The 19,627-nt window shown below is 48.5% G+C and overlaps 1 protein-coding gene across 3 annotated transcripts in view; it reads left to right on the top strand.

Annotated features, from left to right (window-relative positions):
* Positions 1–19,627, top strand: part of LOC140424685 (casein kinase II subunit alpha) — a 155,778-nt gene that overhangs the window by 81,237 nt on the left and 54,914 nt on the right. For all 3 annotated transcript variants that reach the window (XM_072507963.1, XM_072507960.1, XM_072507961.1), the window contains 2 exons: positions 822–922; positions 6,515–6,663. In XM_072507963.1, coding sequence (XP_072364064.1) covers positions 822–922; positions 6,515–6,663 — 250 coding nt within the window. The remainder of the gene's footprint in view (positions 1–821; positions 923–6,514; positions 6,664–19,627) is intronic.

Below are 19,627 nucleotides of genomic sequence, written 5' to 3'. Positions count from 1 at the left end.
TGTCTCCATTCTCACGCGTGCATTCTCGCTGCACCCCTTTAGCCTCCACCCTCTGCTGAGCTTACTTCACCCAAAATGGTTGCTGCTCTATCTGATTTTCACTGAGCAATGCAGCGCAGGAATGGAGGACGCCATTCAGCCCATTGTCCCTGTGCTGTCTCTTTGGAAGGCCTGTCCAATTTGTTCCACTCTCTCTCCTTTCCTCATAGCTCTGCAATTTGCTTCCCTGCCAATATTTGTCCAATTTTTCTTTGAAAGTTCTTGAACCTGCTTCCGCCGCCCTTTCAGAGGGCACATTCCAGATCAGAGCTCACTGTGTTACAAGGGGCAACTTTGAAGATGGCAAGATAAGTTGAGAGAGTGGTCAATAAAGCAAACCGGATTCTGGGAGTCCTTCATGTCCTTCCTCAAGTGTGATGTCCCGAATTGGACTCACTACTCCACCTTGAGGCCCAACCAGTGATTTGAAATGGCTTTGTGTAAATTCAATGAGTTTATGCTCTGTGCCCCTGTAAGGCGAGGCTCCTGACTACCTTTTAACAACCTTATGTGCCCTTTCATCTGTACCTACGCCCATCGGGCTTTCTGTTTCTTTAGAGTCGTACTGTTTACTTGATATTGCCCCTCCTCATTCTTCCAACCAAAATATATCATTTCACTTTAAATTGCAAGCACTGTGTGTCTGCCCGTTTCACCAGTCGCTTTATGTCCCCTGGAGTGTCCTCCCTTTGTGCACATTCCTGAATTCCATGCTGTTTGCAGATTGTGAAATGATGCTCTGTCGACCCAGATCATTGAATTATTATTCACTTGTTTTCTAGTTGGTTAGAATTGCGAAGGTGCTGGGAACAGAAGATTTGTACGATTATATTGACAAATACAACATTGAGCTAGACCCACGTTTTAATGATATTTTGGGCAGGTGAGTCCTCACGGTATTTTATTTATTCAATGAAACCTTGAAGGGTTGGGCTCGAGGAAGTATTTATAGCGAGACTGCAAAAGAGAACATGTTACTACATTGGGGCCCGAGCCTTTTAACGTCAAGATTGTGTGTTGATCCCCGTGTCTGCGTGGGTTTCACCCCCACAACCCAAAAAGATGTGCAGTATAGGTGGATTGGCCACACTAAATTGCCTCTTAATTGAAAAAAATAATTGGATAATCTAAAAAAAAAAATTTTTAATCGTGTGTTGATGGGGAAATGTTTTGCTCATTCAAGAGGCTATTGGTCGTGCATGTCTGCTTGGATACGCTCAGGAAGTTAATCCAACCGTGAAGCACGGGGAGTGCGTTTCGCCGCGGAGTGTTGTCCTGCTCTCACCTGACTCTACCGTTGTCAATCATTCCACCGGTGTAGGAACCCTGGCTCCACCCCCACTCCCAGCTGCGTTGTGCTTCCATTCTATAACCCTCCCTCTGTTACTGTAGCTGGGATCAGTTCACTTAAACTGAGACCTAATGTTGTGTTTGGGACCTCCCCAGTCATTGCTCAGGCCTCCTACCTATTTCACGAGTGTATTGAAAATCTGGAATTCCATCACTCCCTCCTTTTGCCCAATCCCCCGAAAAGCTGACAGTCAATTTAAGATCACCAGAAGCAGGAGCAGGCCATTTGGCCCCTCGATCCTGTGCCACCATTTGATAAGATCAAGCCCGATCTGATCATGGTCTTAACTCCACTTCTTTACCTGTACTCTTGTCAATCAAAAATCTGTCTAATTCAGTCATATTCAATGACCTAGTCTCCGCTGCTCTCGATGGAAGGTGGTGGTGCAGTGATATTGTCACTGTCCAGGGATCCAGGAAATGCTCTTGGGACCGTGGTTCGAATCCCACCACGGCTGCTGGTGGAATTTGAATTCAGTAAAAGTCCATTTGGTTCACTCGTGTCCTTTAGGGAAGGAAATCCCCCCCCCCCTCCTTACCTGGTCTGGCCTACGTGTGACTTCAGATCCACAGCAATGTAGTCGACTCTTCAATGCCCTCTGAAATGGCTGAACAAGCCACTCCAATGTATCCAACAGTTACAAATACCTATCCCTCGGAGACTGCAGCTCAACACCGCCTTCTTGAGGACAATTCGGGATGGACAATAAATGCTGGCCCTGCCAGTGACACCCGCATCATGCAAAAAATGAATTTAAAGAAAATTCCATCACACTCCTGACTTGTGCCTTGTAGATGGAGGTTTGGGGAGTCAGGAGGTGAGTTACTCACCGCAGGATTCCTAGCCTCTGACCTCTTGTAGCCACAGTATGTATAATATAATATAATAAACTTCATTGGCATAAATAGGCTTACACTGCAATGAAGTTACTGTGAAAATCCCCTAGTCGCCACATTCCGGCACCTGTTCGGGTACACTGCGGGAGAATTCAGAATGTCCACTTCACCTAACAAGCACATCTTTCGGGACTTGTGGGAGGAAACCGGAGCACCCGGAGGAAACCCACGCAGACACGGGGAGAACGTGCAGACTCCACACAGACAGTGACCCAAGCTGGGAATTGAACCTGGAACCCTGGAGCTGTGAAGCAACAGTGCTAACCACTGTGCTATGGGCCGTCCTTGGAGTTCAGCTCTTTTGTACAAGTTTGACAACATGGGGCAGGGGTTGGGGACAGGGATTTGTGGGTGGGGGGGGACGGGGTGTTGAGGAGGGGAGTGGCAGGACGTTTCCTTCCATTTGTCCATTATTGCCAGCAGAAGCCATCTTGATGGTCTTCGCCTCTGCTGAAGGCACTGTTGCTGATCTGTGGTTCTGTGGGAGCTGTGTCTTGTTCACATGTGCCTGTATGAGCCGAGAGTACAGGATGGGATCAGTAATGAGGAGAAATCCTGGCTAATATTACCCTTCCATTATATGTAGCAGATTACTGCAATACCACTGTGCTCCTCTTAGTGGAGATGCTGAGCTATTAGAACTGGGACGACCCAGCAAAACAACAGGAGCACAGACTGGGGATAAGGCCATTCAGCCCTCCCAGGAGCACAGACTGGGGCTAAGGCCATTCAGCCCTTCCAGATGCACAGCATGGGGATAAGGACATTCGGCCCTTCCAGGTGCACAGCATGGGGATAAGGCCATTCGGCCCTTCCAGGTGCACAGCCTGGGGATAAGGCCATTCGGCCCTTCCAGGTGCACAGCCTGGGGATAAGGCCATTCGGCCCTTCCAGATGCACAGCATGGGGATAAGGCCATTCGGCCCTTCCAGGTGCACAGCATGGGGATAAGGCCATTCGGCCCTTCCACATGCACAGCCTGGGGATAAGGCCATTCATAAGAACATAAGAACTAGGAGAAGGATTAGGCCATCTGACCCCTCGAGCCTGCTCCGCCATTTAATGAGATCATGGCTGATCTTTGTGGACTCAGCTCCACTCTCCGGCCCGTACACCATAACCCTTAATCCCTTTATTCTTTAGAAAGGCATCTATCTTTTTCTTAAAAACGTTTAAAGAAGGAGCCTCAACTGCTTCACTGGGCAAGGAATTCCAGAGATTCACAACCCTTTGGGTGAAGAAGTTCCTCCTACACTCCGTCCTAAATCTACCTCCCCTTATTTTGAGGCTATGCCCCCTAGTTCTGCTTTCCCCGACCAGTGGAAACAACCTGCCCGCATCTATCCTATCTATTCCCTTCATAATTTTCTATGTCTCAATAAGATCCCCCCGCATCCTTCTAAACTCCAATGAGTACAGTCCCAGTCTACTCAACCTCTCGTCATAATCTAATCCCCTCAACTCTGGGATCAACCGAGTGAATCTCCTCTGCACTCCCTCCAGTGCCAATATGTCCTTTCTCAGGAAAGGAGACCAAAACTGAACACAATACTCCAGGTGCGGCCTCACTAACACCGTATACAATTGCAGCATAACCTCCCTAGTCTTGAATTCCATCCCTCTAGCAATGAAAGACAAAACTCGATTAGCCTTCTTAATCACCTGTTCCACCTGCACACCAACTTTTTGTGACTCGTGCACCAGCACACCCAGGTCCCTCTGCACAGCAGCATGTTTTAATTTCTTACCGTTTAAATAATAATCCATTCTGCTGTTATTCCTCCCAAAATGGATAGCCTCACACTTGGCAACATTGAATTCCATCTGCCAGACCCTAGCCCATTCACTTAGCCTATCCAAATCCCTTTGCAGACTTCCGGTATCCTCTGCACTTTTTGCTTTACCACTCATCTTAGTGTCGTCTGCAAACTTTGACACATTGCACTTGGTCCCCAACTCCAAATCATCCATGTAAATTGTGAACAACTGCGGGCCCAACACTGATCCTTGAGGGACCCCACTAGTTACAGGTTGCCAACCAGAGAAACACCCATTTATCCCCACTCTCTGCTTTCTGTTAGTTAACCAATCCTCTACCCATGCTACCACTTTACCCTCAATGCCATGCATCTTTAGTTTATGCAGCAACCTTTTGTGTGGCACCTTGTCAAAAGCTTTCTGGAAATCCAGATATACCACATCCATTGGCTCCCCGTTATCTACTGCACTGGTAACGTCCTCAAAAAATTCTACCAAATTAGTCCGACACGACCTACCCTTTGTGAACCCATGTTGCGTCTGCCCAATGGGACAATTTCCCTCCAGGTGCCCCGCATGGGGATAAGGCCATTCAGCCCTTCCAGGAGCACAGACTGGGGATAAGGCCATTCGGCCCTTCCAGGTGCACAGCCTGGGGATAAGGCCATTCGGCCCTTCCACATGCACAGCCTGGGGATAAGGCCATTCGGCCCTTCCACATGCACAGCATGGGGATAAGGCCATTCGGCCCTTCCAGGTGCACAGCATGGGGATAAGGCCATTCGGCCCTTCCAGGTGCACAGCATGGGGATAAGGCCATTCGGCCCTTCCAGGAGCACAGCATGGGGATAAGGCCATTCAGCCCTCTCAGGAGCACAGCATGGGGATAAGGCCATTCAGCCCTCTCAGGAGCACAGCATGGGGATAAGGCCATTCGGCCCTTCCAGGTGCACAGCCTGGGGATAAGGCCATTCAGCCCTCTCAGGAGCACAGCCTGGGGATAAGACCATTCGGCCCTTCCAGGAGCACAGCCTGGGGATAAGGCCATTTGGCCCTTCCAGGTGCACAGCCTGGGGATAAGGCCATTCGGCTGCTCCAGTGTACAACCCGCTTTCAAAGTTCGCTCAAGACAAAAAACCATTTCACTTTTAATCACAGTCCTTCCAAACTGTAGGTATCAGCTTGGCTCAGATCTTGACCATTCGCCTCTCAATCAAGAGGTTTTGGTACAAAACTCGCTCCTGGCCTTAGGCAGAGATTCCATAAGACTATAAGACATAAGAGCAGAATTAGGCCACTCGGCCCATCTAGTCTGCTCCGCCATTCAATCATGGCTGATATTTTCTCATCCCCATTCTCCTGCCTTCTCCCCATAACCCCTGATCCCCTTATTAATCAAGAACCTATCTATCTCTGTCTTAAAGACACTCCGTGATTTGGCCTCCACAGCCTTCTGCAGCAAAGAGTTCCACAGATTCACCACCCTCTGGCTGAAGAAATTTCTCCTCATCTCTGTTTTAAAGGATCGTCCCTTTAGTCTGAGATGGTACCCTCTGGTTCTAGTTTTTCCTACAAGTGGAAACATCCTCTCCACGTCCACTCTATCCAGGCCTCGCAGTATCCTGTAAGTTTCAATAAGATCCCCCCTCATCCTTCTAAACTCCAACGAGTACAGACCCAGAGTCCTCAACCGTTCCTCATACGACAAGTTCTTCATTCCAGGGATTAATCTTGTGAACCTCCTCTGGACCCTTTCCAAGGCCAGCACATCCTTCCTTAGCTACTGCGCCCAAAACTGCGCACAATACTCCAAATGGGGTCTGACCGGAGCCTTATACAGCCTCAGAAGTACATCTCTGGTCTTGTATTCTAGCCCTCTTGACATGAATGCTAACATTGCATTTGCCTTCTTAACTGCCGACTGAACCTGCACGTTACCCTTAAGAGAATCGTGAACAAGGACTCCCAAGTGCCTTTGTTTCTGATTTCCAAAACATTTCCCCATTTAGAAAATAGTCTATGCCTAAATTCCTCCTTCCAAAGTGCGCATACCTTCACACTTTTCCACATTGTATTTCATTTGCCACTTCATTGCCCACTCTCCTAGCCTGTCCAAGTCCTTCTGCATCCCCCTTGCTTCCTCAATACTACCTGCTCCTCTACAGATCTTTGTATCATCTGCAAACTTAGCAACAGTGCCTTCAGCTCCACATCATTTACCTTTGGGTTGTGGGGGTGAAACCCACGCAGACACGGGTGAATGTGCAAACTCCATACGATCAGTGACCCGAGCTGGGATCGAACCCGGGTCCTCCGCGCCATAGGCAGCAGTGCTAACCACTGCGCTACAGTGCTGCCCGCTACCCACTATAATAACTTGTATTTGAAATGGTTTTGGCGGTGCCTCTGAGGGACTAATTTGACGTGTTTCCAATAGTTGTTAACCCGTGTCGTCCCCCTTCACCTTCAGGCATTCTCGGAAGAGGTGGGAGCGCTTTGTACACAGTGAGAACCAGCACTTGGTCAGCTCAGAGGCCCTGGACTTCTTGGACAAGTTGCTCCGTTACGATCACCAAGCACGGCTTACGGCGAGAGAGGCCATGGAACACCCTTACTTCTGTACGTCTCCCGCAAAGCATGTTGTAAAACACTGGGTGGGAGGAGGAGTGCGAGAGTAACGAGTCGGGTATCTGTGAAAGAAGAACTCATGCTGCAAATGGATGGCAGTGTATTTTCCTCTCTTTGTAACTCATTAGCTAGCTGTATATTTCTAACCTGTAGCTGGACTGGGTCTAGAGTTGGACTGATCTCCAGAAAATGTAAGAAATAGTAACCAGATTAGGCCCCGTGGTCCCTTGAGCCTGCTGTACCATACATTGCTGATCTTCAACCCTGATTCTACTCTCCCTCAATACCGCAGTGCCCCAAAACTCTTCAGCCTCTGTCTTGAATATACTCCCCAGCTGAGTTTTCACTGCTTCCAAAGATTCACAACTCTCATATCAGTCCTAAATGGTCGACTTCTTATCCCAACATGATGGGTTTTGAACTCTCCAGCTGAGGCAAACATCCTCTTAGCACTTAACCCAGTCAAGCACTCTCAGAATCTTCTATTTTTCTTTTTTTTTAAGAAACATTTTATTGAGGTATTTTTGGTATAGGGACAACCACAAAATAGCCAAGATACGTGAAACCATAAAAATAGTGCAAAAAACGTTTTACCTTGCGTACAGGTCCCACCCTTCTTACCCCCCCTACTCTAACCTACACTACACCCCCCCCCACGTCAGCTGACGATTAATTTTCCGCAAGGAAGTCGACAAACGGTTGCCACCTCCGGGTGAACCCGAACAGTGAACCTTTCAAGGCGAACTTAATTTTCTCCATACAGAGAAAGGGAGCCATGTCCGATAGCCAGGTCTCCGACTTCGGGGGCTCTGAGTCCCTCCATGCCAATAGTATCCATCTCCGGGCTACCAGGAAAGCAAAGGCCAGAACATCTGCCTCTTTCTCCTCCTGGATTCCCGGATCTTCCGACACCCCGAAAATCGCCCCCTCTGGACCCGGCGCCACCCTTCTTTTTAAAACCTTGGACGTGACGTCCGCAAACCCCGGCCAAAATCCCGAAGCTTCGAACATGTCCAAAACATATGGACATGGGTCGCTGGTCCTCCTGTGCATTTTGTCCCCCACCCCAAAGAACCTGCTCATCCGGGCCACTGTCATGTGAGCCCGGTGCACAGCCTTAAATTGTATCAGGCTGAGCCTGGCACATGTTGCCGGCGCGTTGACTCTACTCAACGCCTCTGCTCATAAACCATCCTCTATCACTCCTCCCAGCTCCTCCTCCCACTTACGCTTCAGCTCCTCGATCTGTGTCTCCTCCAACCCCATAAGCTCCTTATAGATGTCCAAAATGCTCCCCTCCCCTACCCACCCTCTGGAAATTACCCTGTCCTGAATCCCCCTCAGCGGTAGGAGCAGGAAGGCTGCCATCTGTTTACGAAGGAAGTCCCGCACCTGCTAGTATCTGAATTTGTTTCCCCTCGCCAGCCCAAACTTTTCCTTCAGCACCCTCATACTCCGAAAGCTCCCCTCCATGAACACATCCCTCATCCTCTCAATCCTCGCTCTCCGCCATACCCGGAGCCCCCCATCCATATTCCCTGGGGCAAACCGGTGGTTATCACAAATTGGGGCCCAGACCGATGCTCCCATGTGCTGCCTCCGCTGGCCCCAAACTTTCAGGGCCGCCACCACCACGGGGCTGGTGGAGTACCGTGCCGGCAGGAACGGCAGAGGCACAGTTCCAACGCCCCCAGACTGATGCCCTTACAAGAGCCTGCCTCCATACGCACCCATGCCGAGGGGGGGGCTCTGTCCCTCAGTCGGGGGGGGGGGAGGGGGCTCTGTCCCTCAGTCAGGGGGGGGGGAGAGGGGGCTCTGTCCCTCAGTCAGGGGCGGGGGGGAGAGGGGGCTCTGTCCCTCAGTCAGGGGGGGGGCTCTGTCCCTCAGTCGGGGGGGGGGGGGAGGGGGCTCTGTCCCTCAGTTGGGGGGGGGGGAGGGGGCTCTGTCCCTCAGTCAGGGGCGGGGGGGAGAGGGGGCTCTGTCCCTCAGTCAGGGGGGGGGCTCTGTCCCTCAGTCAGGGGGGGGCTCTGTCCCTCAGTCAGGGGGGGGCTCTGTCCCTCAGTCAGGGGGGGGCTCTGTCCCTCAGTCAGGGGGGGGGGCTCTGTCCCTAATATAATTTTTTTTAAAAATACATTTTTTTAAAAATAGCAAGCGCAAACAACAGTGGGGAGAGGGGGCATCCCTGACTCGTCCCCCGGTGCAGTCTAAAGTAGTCCGAAGTTGTCCTGTTCATCCGCACACTTGCCACCGGAGCCTGATGCAGCAACCCTGACCCAGCAATAAAGCCCCGCCCAAATCCGAACCGTCCCAGTACCTCCTACAGATAGTCCCATTCTACCCGATCAAAAGCCTTTTCTGCATCCATTGCGATCACTTACCTCCACCCCCCTACCTTCCGGGGGCATCATGATCACATTTAACAGACTTCTTACATTGGCCACCAACTGCCTACCCTAAACAAACCCCGTCTGGTCCTCCCCAATAACGTCCGGAATACAATCCTCAATCCTGGAGGACAAGATTTTGGCCAGCAACTTGGCATCCACATTCAGCAGAGAGATCGGCCTGTAGGACCCACACAGCTCCGGGTTCTTGTACCGTTTAAGAATCAGTGAAATCATTGCCTGTGACATCGCCGGGTGCAGCACCCCTCTTTCCCTCGCCTCATTGAACATCCTCAACAATACCGGCCACAATATCCCAGAGAACTTTTTATAAAACTCTACTGGGTACCCGTCCGAACCCGGGGCCTTACCCGCCTGCATGGCCTTCAAGCCCTCCACTATCTCTTCCAGCTCAATTGGGGCCCTCATCCCTTCTACCCGCTCTCCGTCCATCGTTGGGAAATTCAGCCTCTCCAAGAAGCGCCTCACCCCTCCGGCCCCCGTAGGGTGTTCTGACCTGTACAGCCTGCTGTAAAAAATCTCTAAACGCCTTATTCACCCCTACTGAATCACCAACCAGGTTACCATCTCCGTCCTTTACTTTCCCTATCTCCCTAGCTGCCTCCCTCTTCCTAAGCTGCTGTGCAAGCATTCTGCTGGCCTTCTCCCTCGCCTTTCTCAGCTGCTCCACCGCCCTCCCTGTGGTCAGCAAGCTAAACTCCGCCTGCAGCCTCCGCCGTTCCCTCAGGAGCCCTGCCTCTGGGATCTCTGCATACCTTCTATCGATCTGTAATATCTCTTTTACCAGTCTGTCTGTCTCTGCCCTGTCAACCTTCTCCCTATGAGCCCCGATCGAGATCAGCTCCCCCTTACCACTGCCTTCAGTGCTTCCCAAACCACCGCTGCCAAAGTTTCCCCCGTGTCATTGACCTGCAGGTAGCTCTGAATGCATTTCCTCAGCCGCTCGCACATCTCTTCATCCGCCAAAAGTCCCACGTCTAACCTCCAGTGCGGGCGCTGGTTACTGTCTTTACTAACCTGCAGGTCAACCCAGTGCGGAGCATGGTCTGAGATTGTGATCGCTGAATACCCCGTGTCCACCACCCCTGCCAGAAAGACCCTGCTCAAAATTAAAAAATCAATCCAGGAGTACATTTTATGCACGTGTGAGTAGAAGGACAACTCCTTCGCCCTCGGCTGCCCAAACCTCCATGGATCCACCCCCCATCAGCTCCATGGACCCTCTTAGTTCCTTTGCCATTGCTGGCCCCTTGCCCGTTTTCAAGCTTGACCGGTGCAAGCCGGGGTCAATAACTGTGTTGAAGTCCCCTCCCCATGACCAACCTGTGCGAGTCCAGCTCCGGTATCTTCCCCAGCATCCTCTTTATAAACTCCACATCATCCCAATTTGGCGCATATACATTCACTAATACCACCTGCACCCCCTCCGGTTTCCCACTGACCATAATATACCGACCTCCCACGTCCGAGACTGTTCTACCCGCCTCAAACACCACCCGCTTATTGATCAGGATGGCAACCCCTGTAGTCTTTGAATCTAGTCCCGAGTGAAACACCTGGCTGACCCAGCCTTTCCTCAGTCTAACCTAGTCCGTGACCTTAAGGTGCGTCTCCTGCAACATCACCAAGTCCGCCTTCAATCCCCTAAGATGCGTGAAACACACATGCCCTCTTGGCTGGCCCATTTAACCCTCGAACATTCCAGGTGATCAGCCTAGTTGGGGGGCTCATTGCCCCCCTCCCCTCCAACCGCCGATCAGTCATCCCCTTTTTTAGGTCCGCCACCAGCCCGTGGTCCTCGCCTCCACCGGTCCATCCCCAGGCAACCCCCGACCTCCTCTCTGTCCGTCAGCCCAAGTCCCTCCCTCGCCAGCAGAACATTCACCCCCCCCCCCCCCCCCAGCAACAACACCCTATAACCCAATCCCTTTCCTAAACCAAACATATACACCCCCTCCCCCCACTGCGCTTCCGAGAGCTAGCTCACCCAGCGCTTGGTGGCCCCCACCCCCGGCGCCAGATATTCTCCCACCTATTGTTCCCCCTCCCCTCGCTCATGTAAACAAACTCCAACATCAAACAATCCCCACACAATTGCCCAAAAGAAAAACACCAAGATCAAAACGAGCACCCCCACCATCTCCCAACAGTGCAACTGAAAACCTAAACTCGCCCAGCTCTACTGCTGGTTCCAAGCAAAACGAGAAACTTTTAACAAAAACAGAGAAAACAGAAACACAAACATTGCAGCCAAGTTCAAAAGTTCTCAGTCCTTCGTCAGCCCTTTTTCGCAAAGTCCAACGCGTCCTCAGGCGACTCAAAGTAGAAGTGCTGATCCTCATGCGTGACCCAGAGACGGGCTGGGTATAACAGTCCACACTTCACCTTTTTCTTGAAAAGGATCGCCCTGATCTGATTGAAGCCTGCTCTCCTCCTGGCCACCTCCACGCTCAGGTCTTGGTAAACCTGCAGGATGCTATTGCCAAACTTGCAGCTCCGTGTCTGCTTGGCCCACTGCAGAATATGATCCTTATCCGAGAACCTGTGGAATCTCACCACCATAGCCCTCAGGGGATCTCAATTCGTAGCTTCTTCGCAGGTGCTCTGTGAGCACTATCCACATCCAAGGGTCGGGAGAATGCTCCATCCCCATCCAAGGGCCGGGAGAATGTCCCATCCCCCAGCAGCATCTCAAACATGCCTGCGACATATGCCCCAGCGTCCATTCCTTCGGACCCCTCCGGGAGTCCGACAATTCTTAGGTTCTGCCGGCAGGACCTATTCTCTAGGTCCTCCACCTTCTCCAGAAGCTTCTTTTGCTGGTCCCTCAGCAACCCCACCTCCAGTTCCACCGTGGTCTGATGCTCCTCCTGCTCAGCCAGCGCCTTCTCCACCTTCTGGATCGCCCGATCCCGAGCGTCCAACCTGAACCCCAGCCGCTCAACCGACACTTTTATCGGGTCCAAGCAGTCCCGTTTCTGCTTAGCAAAGCCCTCCTGGACGACTTGCATCAGCTGCTCCATAGACTGCTGGGTCGACAAGCCAGAGGTTCGCCCCTCCACCATGCTGTCTCCTGTTGCAGCTACAGCCCAAGTCTTCTTATTTCTGCCCTTACGATGGGATTTGAACCGGGGTCCCCAGGGCTTTGAGTCCAGTGACAATACCACTACGCCATCACCTCAAACAATGTATCATTCATTTTGCGCTGCCCTAGGAGTGCCAGACTGGATCTTGTGCTCGGGTCTCTGGATTACGCCTCAAATCCGCAACCTTCTTATTCAGAGGCTACCCCTTAAGCCATGACTTACAGCCAATGGGATACCAGGCAGCTCAATTAGTCCTTGGTGTCCTTATTGTAACCGGCCATTGAATCTTAAACTGTCCCTTCTAGGAAGGAAATACCTCTTGTTTGGATACCTGACCAGATCCCAATTTTTGTTGGGATACCAAATGAGAACCGAATTCGAGAATCAATTTGTAAAACTGTGCGGAGAGGATAATGCCCCCCCCCCCCGGAGTAATGCCTCTGTCAAATAGGTACCTTCTATGTTCAAACAAATTTTAATTTCAACACAGAATTAACCACATTAACATTTGAATGTTCCAGTGTTCTTGCGTCTCTATGCCGTGAAAAAGCATCTGCAATCAGATTCTCTCTTCCTGCTACAAGTATAATTTTCAAGTTAAATGTTTGTAACAATAAACTCCCAACTAAACAGTACTGCACTTCGATCTTTAAATCTCAGTGGATTATGGTCTGTATAAATAGTCGTCTGATCAATTGTTAGCAACATAAATGTCAAAGCTTTTCTTTTTTGAAAATAAATTTAGTGTACCCAATTCATTTTTCCAATTAAGGGGCAATTTAGCGTGGCCAATCCACCTAGCCTGCACATCTTTTGTGTCGTGGGTGTGCAGACACTGGGAGAATGTGCTAACTCCACACGGACAGTGACCCGGGGCCGGGATCGAACCCGGGTTCTCAGCGCCGTGGGCAGCAGTGCTAACCATTGCAACACAGTTTCACCCTAAATGTTAATGTGTTGCAACGCCAATACGAAACTCAGCGTCTCCTTCTCGATAATAGATGAATATTTAGTTTTCTGCAAAAATGACCAACAAGTCTTTCTATATCTTTGTTGTCTTCATGTAACAGTCCAGCACCAACGCCTATATAACTCGCATATATTGCCACCTTAAATTGCTTGGCATAATTTGGTGTTACCAAACTGGTGTGGTGGTTAATACAGTTTTCAGGGCAGCACAGTGGTGCAGTGGGTGGCACTGCAGCCTCACGGTGCCAAGGTCCCTGGTTCGATCCCGGCCCTGGGTCACTGTCCGTATGGAGTTTGCACATTCTCCCCGTGTTTGCGTGGGTTTTGCCCCCAGAACCCAAAGATGTGCAGGCTAGGTAGATTGGCCACCCTAAATTGCCCCTTAATTGGAAAAATGAATTGGGTACTCTAAATTTATTTTAAAAAATACGGTTTTCAGATTGTCAAATGCCTCCTGAAATTCTGATGTCCAATGAAATTTCCGGTTCTTTTTGAAAGGTTCAGTCAGTGGAGTAACCACACTGCTGAATTTGGCACGAAGTTTCTGTAAACCCACTCATGCCCAGAAATATCTCAACTTGTCTTGTCATCGCTGGGATTGGGAACTCCCCAGTATCTTTCATTTTCACATTCCATGGGGCCATGTGACCATGTCCAACAGATTAGCCTAAGAATGTGACTTGGGCTTTTGCAAATTCACTTTTAGTCAAGTTAATCACCAAGCCAGCCTCCTTTAATCGATCGAACAATTCCGTTACATGTCCAAAATGTTCCTTACACTTTGACTGAACACCACCAGATTGTCTATGTACACTGCACACTTCTTTAACCCAGAAATGACCTTGTTGGTTAGTATTTGGAATGTTGCTGCCACATTCTTCATTCCAAACAGTATAAATTAAAACCGGTACAGATAATTTTACATTACAAAAGCTGAAACACCCTTCGTGCTTTCTGTTGAAGGTATCCACCTTTTCAATACAGTCTTCTAAAATTAGGAATAGGATACGAATCTGACTTTGTAACTGCATTGACTTTCCTAGAGTCCACACACAATTGTTGCATTCCATCTGGTTTTGGTACCATCACAATAGGTGAGCTCCAATCGCTGCAACTCACTCGGTGAAATCATTCTTAAGCATGCTTTCAATCCCCTTTTGAACCTGTGCCTTGAACCTGTGCCAACATTAAGTGGATTTGAGGGGCGGTACAATGGCGCAGTGGTTAGCACTGCTGCCTCATGGCGCTGAGGACCCAGGTTCAATCCCAGCTTGGGGTCACTGTCTGTGTGGAGTTTGCATATTCTCCCCGTCTCTGCTTGGGTCTCACTCCCACAACCCAAAAAGATATGCAGGGTAGGTGGATTGGCCATGCTAAATTGCCCCTTAATTTTGAAAAAAATAATTGTGGAAGAAGTTGGTTTAGATAGGTTCGGTGAATGGGCCAAAATGTGGCAGACGGAATTTAATGTGGATAAGTGTGAGGCCATCCATTTTGGTCGGAAAAATGGAAAGACAATTTATGATCTAAATGGAGAAAAACGTCAGAGTGCTTCGGTGCAGAGGGATCTGGGTGAGCTCGTGCATGAATCGCAGAAAATTAGAATGCAGGTTCAGTGGGTAATCAGGAAGGCAAGTGAAATTTTAGTCTTTATAGCTAAAGGAATTGAGTATAAAAGTAGGAAAGTGTTATTGCAACTGTATATGGCATTGGGGAGTCGGTGCCTGGAGTACTGTGCACGGATTTGGTCCCTTATTTGAGGAGAGAGCATTAGAGACTGTTCAGAGGAGGTTCACTAGATTGATTCCAGAGGTGAAGGGTTTGTCTTATGAAGAGAGATTGAGCAGTTTAGGCCCATACTTGCTAGAGTTTAGAAGAACGAGGAGAGAGAACTAATTGAGGTGTGTGTGATGATAAAAGGTATCGACAAAGTAGACATGAAGCAGATGCTTCCTCTTGTGGGACAATCTAGAACAATGGGGTCACAGTTTTAGGATAAGGGCCAGCAGATTTAAAGCAAAGATGAGGAGAAATTACTTCTCCCAAAGGGTCGTGAATCTGGAAATCACTACCCCAGACTGAGGTGGATCACAGGACATTGAGTAAATTTTTTAAATTAGTAATGGGTTGAAGGGTTATGGAGAATTGGCAGGAAAGTGGAGTTGAGGCCGAGAGGCGATCAGCCATGATCGTATTGAACGATGGAGCAGGCTCGAGGGGCTGAATTGCCTATTCCTGCTCCTAGTTCTTATGTTCTTACATTCTTATGTGTGACATGTACGGCAAAATTCAACTACATCCTTATGCAGTCCAGGCCAATAAAAATGTATTTGTATTTTCACTTGAGTTTTCCTTACTCCTAATTGACCCTCTACTGGAACCTCGCATGCTACCTGCAAAACCTCCTTTATGTAACCCACTGGTAATACAACTTGATGACCATCTGCCCATTTCTCATCTGCCTGAATATGTAAAGATCTCTGCTTCATCAGTAATACATTGTTACTAACATAATAACACTCAGATTCTATTTCTGTACGTGCCTTCTGATACAACTGCTTTATTTCTCAATCTTTCTGCTGTAATTCTACCAACTTTCCTGAACTAAAGATATCCGCTCCATCTTCCACCTTTTCTTGTTCTTTATCAACCATCTGGTCAAAGATTGTTTCTCAGAACTGAACTTCAGCCTCCCTATCTTTACTCCTTGATTTCTCCTCCTCCTGTTTCAACCTGTGGCTTTGTGATCTTGTTACCACACAATCTGGAAACACCCCAGGATTTGCTCCTTGCAACACCTCAGTTGTTTGACTTTCCACTGGCTTTTCAACCACAGTAGGCTGCACTCCAATCTGTGATCCAGCCATATCGTTACACAGGATAAATTGTACCCCTGAAAACAGGTAATTCTGTATTATTCTTTCCACCACTTTTCACCGGACTCTCTAACCTTACCGTACATAGTGGCACGCAATCCTCTCGCCAATAATTCAGCACTTTGCCACCTTTCCTGGGAATTCTCCTTATCTCTTGCTTCTGTATCCCTTAAGATCTTAATCTTCTTATGTACTCCACCTTGTACACACGAGTAAAAACTTACCTTCAGATATAAAATCTTTAAAAAGATCTGGCACCTGCTGTTGATCGGGGACCTCTCTCCAATTGATTGATAGACACAACACCTTTAACTTTGAATTAAATCAGGACGGCACAGTGGTTAGCACTGCTGCCTCATGTGCCGTGGATCCGGGTTCGATCCCGGCCCCGGGGCACTGTCCGTGTAGAGTTTGCACATTCTCCCTGTGTCTGTGTGTGTCTCACCCCCACAACCCAAAGATGCGCAGGGTAGGTGGATTGGCCATGCTAAATTGCCCCTTAATTGGGAAAAAGAAATTTGAATCAAATAATTTTTAATTGAACACGATGCTTATCACTACAAGAGAGGTTCTGTCATACATGTGGGAAATTGTACAGATATTTGGCTCCGGTGTACTTCACTCTCCTACTCACAAGAAACCAGACAAAGATGAGTTACAATTGAGACCTTTATTACAATGCTATAGCACAGGCTAATGGCATTCTGGGACACCAGAGGGCAGTGATTCAAGAATTCTATCAACAGATATACTGCAGATTCGGTTACATGAAACTAGCAGCCTTTGTTACTAGTTATCTATGTCCAATCATGACTCAATTAGGTTTACATCATCCATATTATATAAAAACAACTAACCAATTACAACAGGTGCATGCCTATTTTATTATATCCAATTAGTACAAACTATATACATGCTGTCTCCTCACGTTTATCACAGGTTTCCCATTATCAAGAATGCGGTTATCAATCACCTCCCTTGTCTAAGTATAATGGCCGGGATTCTCCGTCCCACTGCACCTGATTTATGGCACGCCCCTGCCGGCAGCGGGATCCTCCATCCCGGCAGCTGGCTAATGGGATTTCCCATTGTGGGCATTCCCACTCCATCTGGAAATCCGTGGGCGTGAGTGCACTACCGGCGAAACGGAGGATCCTGCTGGCGGAGAATCCCGCTGAATACTCTTCCCAAGGTGAAAATGCCTACTGCGAAAACCGTTCTGTATGATTGTCTTTCCCACAACAACCTTTTTTTTTCCAATTAAGGGCAATTTAGCGTGACTAATCCACCTAACCTGCACATCTTTGGGTTGTGGGGATGAGACCCACGCAGACACTGGGAGAATGTGCAAACTCCACACAGACAGTGACCCGGGGCCGGGATCGAACCCGGGTCCTCGGCGCCGTGAGGCAGCATCCCCCAGACAACTTAACACCAGTACAAAAATGGTGAAAGGCTCCTACATTGCTCATTGCCATTTTTGACAATGTCCATCTGTGAATTATCTCTTTCCTGGGGCCCCATCACCAGCGAGTTGTGTCCTTGGGCAGACTTCCTGCAGCTAACAACTTCAGCTAAACAGCTTGTGTGTGCAGTACAGATCGATACAGAAGAGCTTTAACCCTTCTGCACTTATTGGATAACTAAAACTTTTAAAATCTAATTTTGATGTAAGGTCTAAAAATTTCACACCCTACCAATACTCCGAATCTAAAACATGGAAATGATTCCACCTTCCTTTGCTACCACTGCAAGTTCATAAGCAGAGGTTAAACTGTTAATACTTAGCAAAGTTCTCGTAGTGGATCTGTGGAGTTCGTTGCTACCCAATCTCATTGGCAAGCGGGCATTGAACTCCATCTTCAAGCTGGAGACTTGAGGCTTCTTCTTTCTGCGATGTTGTTCCTTGAGGTTTTACTGATGAAATCTATTTGTCTCTCCTTATACAGATCTCACTGGCACTGATCTCATCCTTCCAGTCATGTGCTCACTGAACAGCACGAATCAAATAAATGTATTTTCTGGTCACGAATGTTCAAAGAGTCATTCGGGGGTCTTATTTCTTTTCAGGGGCCTGGCACCCAGGGTCCTGAGTTTAATCACTGTCCAAGGCATAACAAAAGCCATTCTCCAATCAGTTCCTGTGCTCACTCCCTGACTGCACTTCCTTGCACACCTCCTACTGTTTATGCTGATATAGGCTTTGCTGGTGCCTTTACGAATACCCATCAGACCATAGAGTGTCTTTTAACTTTGTCATATTTCCCAGTAGACTTTGGGCTCCGTACCCCCTCCACTGGGGCATCCTCCCTCTTTATCAGCTCCCCATATATATCGGACGCCTTGCCCTCCCCTATCTCATCCTCAGACAGCAGCTCGTCCTGTAGCGCTGGAGCTGGCAACTATGGGAAAGAACCCAACTCCTTCCTCAAGAAGTCCCTCACCTGCAGGTACCTGAATCCATTCCCCTTCGGCAGCAAGAACACCTCCTCAAGCTCCTCCAATACCACAAACTTACCCCCCACAAATAGGTCCTGAAAATACTCTATCCCAAACTGACCCCGCCCCCGAAACCTCGCATCCAACCCCGCCGGAAACTATCTTTATTCTTAACGCAGCATTAAATATATTAACCTCACGGAAATCAGCTTACAATTAACACTTAAACAATTCTTGACAAAATGAAACACTCTAATTCTAACTGACACCTTCTCTATCTCCAATTGAGCAAAGCCCATCTGAGGCCAAAAGCCACCAAATAAAATGAGCAAACAAAGGGATACTTGTTATGCTCTGGATAGAGATTTCTTGGAAAGACTGCTTGAAGAGCGAGAGAAGCCCTTTCAGACACCACCTGCAAGTCTTGGCTGACTTTCTGGAGACCGAAACTAAACAGGCTGCTGCAGACGTGGCTCCTCCCATTAATTATCCCACTCTGGTCCCCTGACCTACTTGCTTAAGTCTAAACACAATGGGCTGGATTCTCTGCTGTCGGGATTCGCCGGCAGCTCGGGGATATCCCGACGGTGTGGGGCGGCCCACAATGGCAAACTCCATTGGCCAGCTGGCGAGACAGAGAATCCCGTCCCATCTCTCAAATTATTTACTCTTCAGGGAATCATCTTTCCATAAACACAAGTCCATTAAATAAACACATGGTTGGAATGAATTATGACCTCACTTTTACGACTTCTTAATTGCACTGATTGCAGCCACGGAGTCGAGATACCTTAGCCTAGATTATTTAATATTATTGCAACAGATATAAAATACTACATACACACACCAATTTCTTACATTCATCACACCAACCTTTGTTTGAACCATCAATACTCACATATTTTTATCCACTTCAATTGTTTAGCTACATTGTCTAATGAGATTAAAATAGCTTCCACATCTTTCTCGTCAAACCATGGCAGTGCTTGAATATATTTAAACATATCCCCACTCGGCTTTGGAATGTGACGAGTTACTCCTTCCTCTGAACATCCTCAATTACTGTCTTTAACTCCAACATTTTAAGGGGATAATGCTTTTCCAACTCGCGCTCCTTCAGTTTCATTTTGTGAAGTTTAAAATCTCACCTTTCACTCTTTTCTCTTGCCTTTGCTCTGCC

This window comes from Scyliorhinus torazame, chromosome 6 (genome assembly GCF_047496885.1).
Source record: "Scyliorhinus torazame isolate Kashiwa2021f chromosome 6, sScyTor2.1, whole genome shotgun sequence".
In the NCBI taxonomy this organism is placed as follows: Eukaryota; Metazoa; Chordata; class Chondrichthyes; order Carcharhiniformes; family Scyliorhinidae; genus Scyliorhinus; species Scyliorhinus torazame.
Note: the sequence above shows the minus strand (reverse complement) of the source record. Positions and strands in the feature narration are given on the sequence as shown.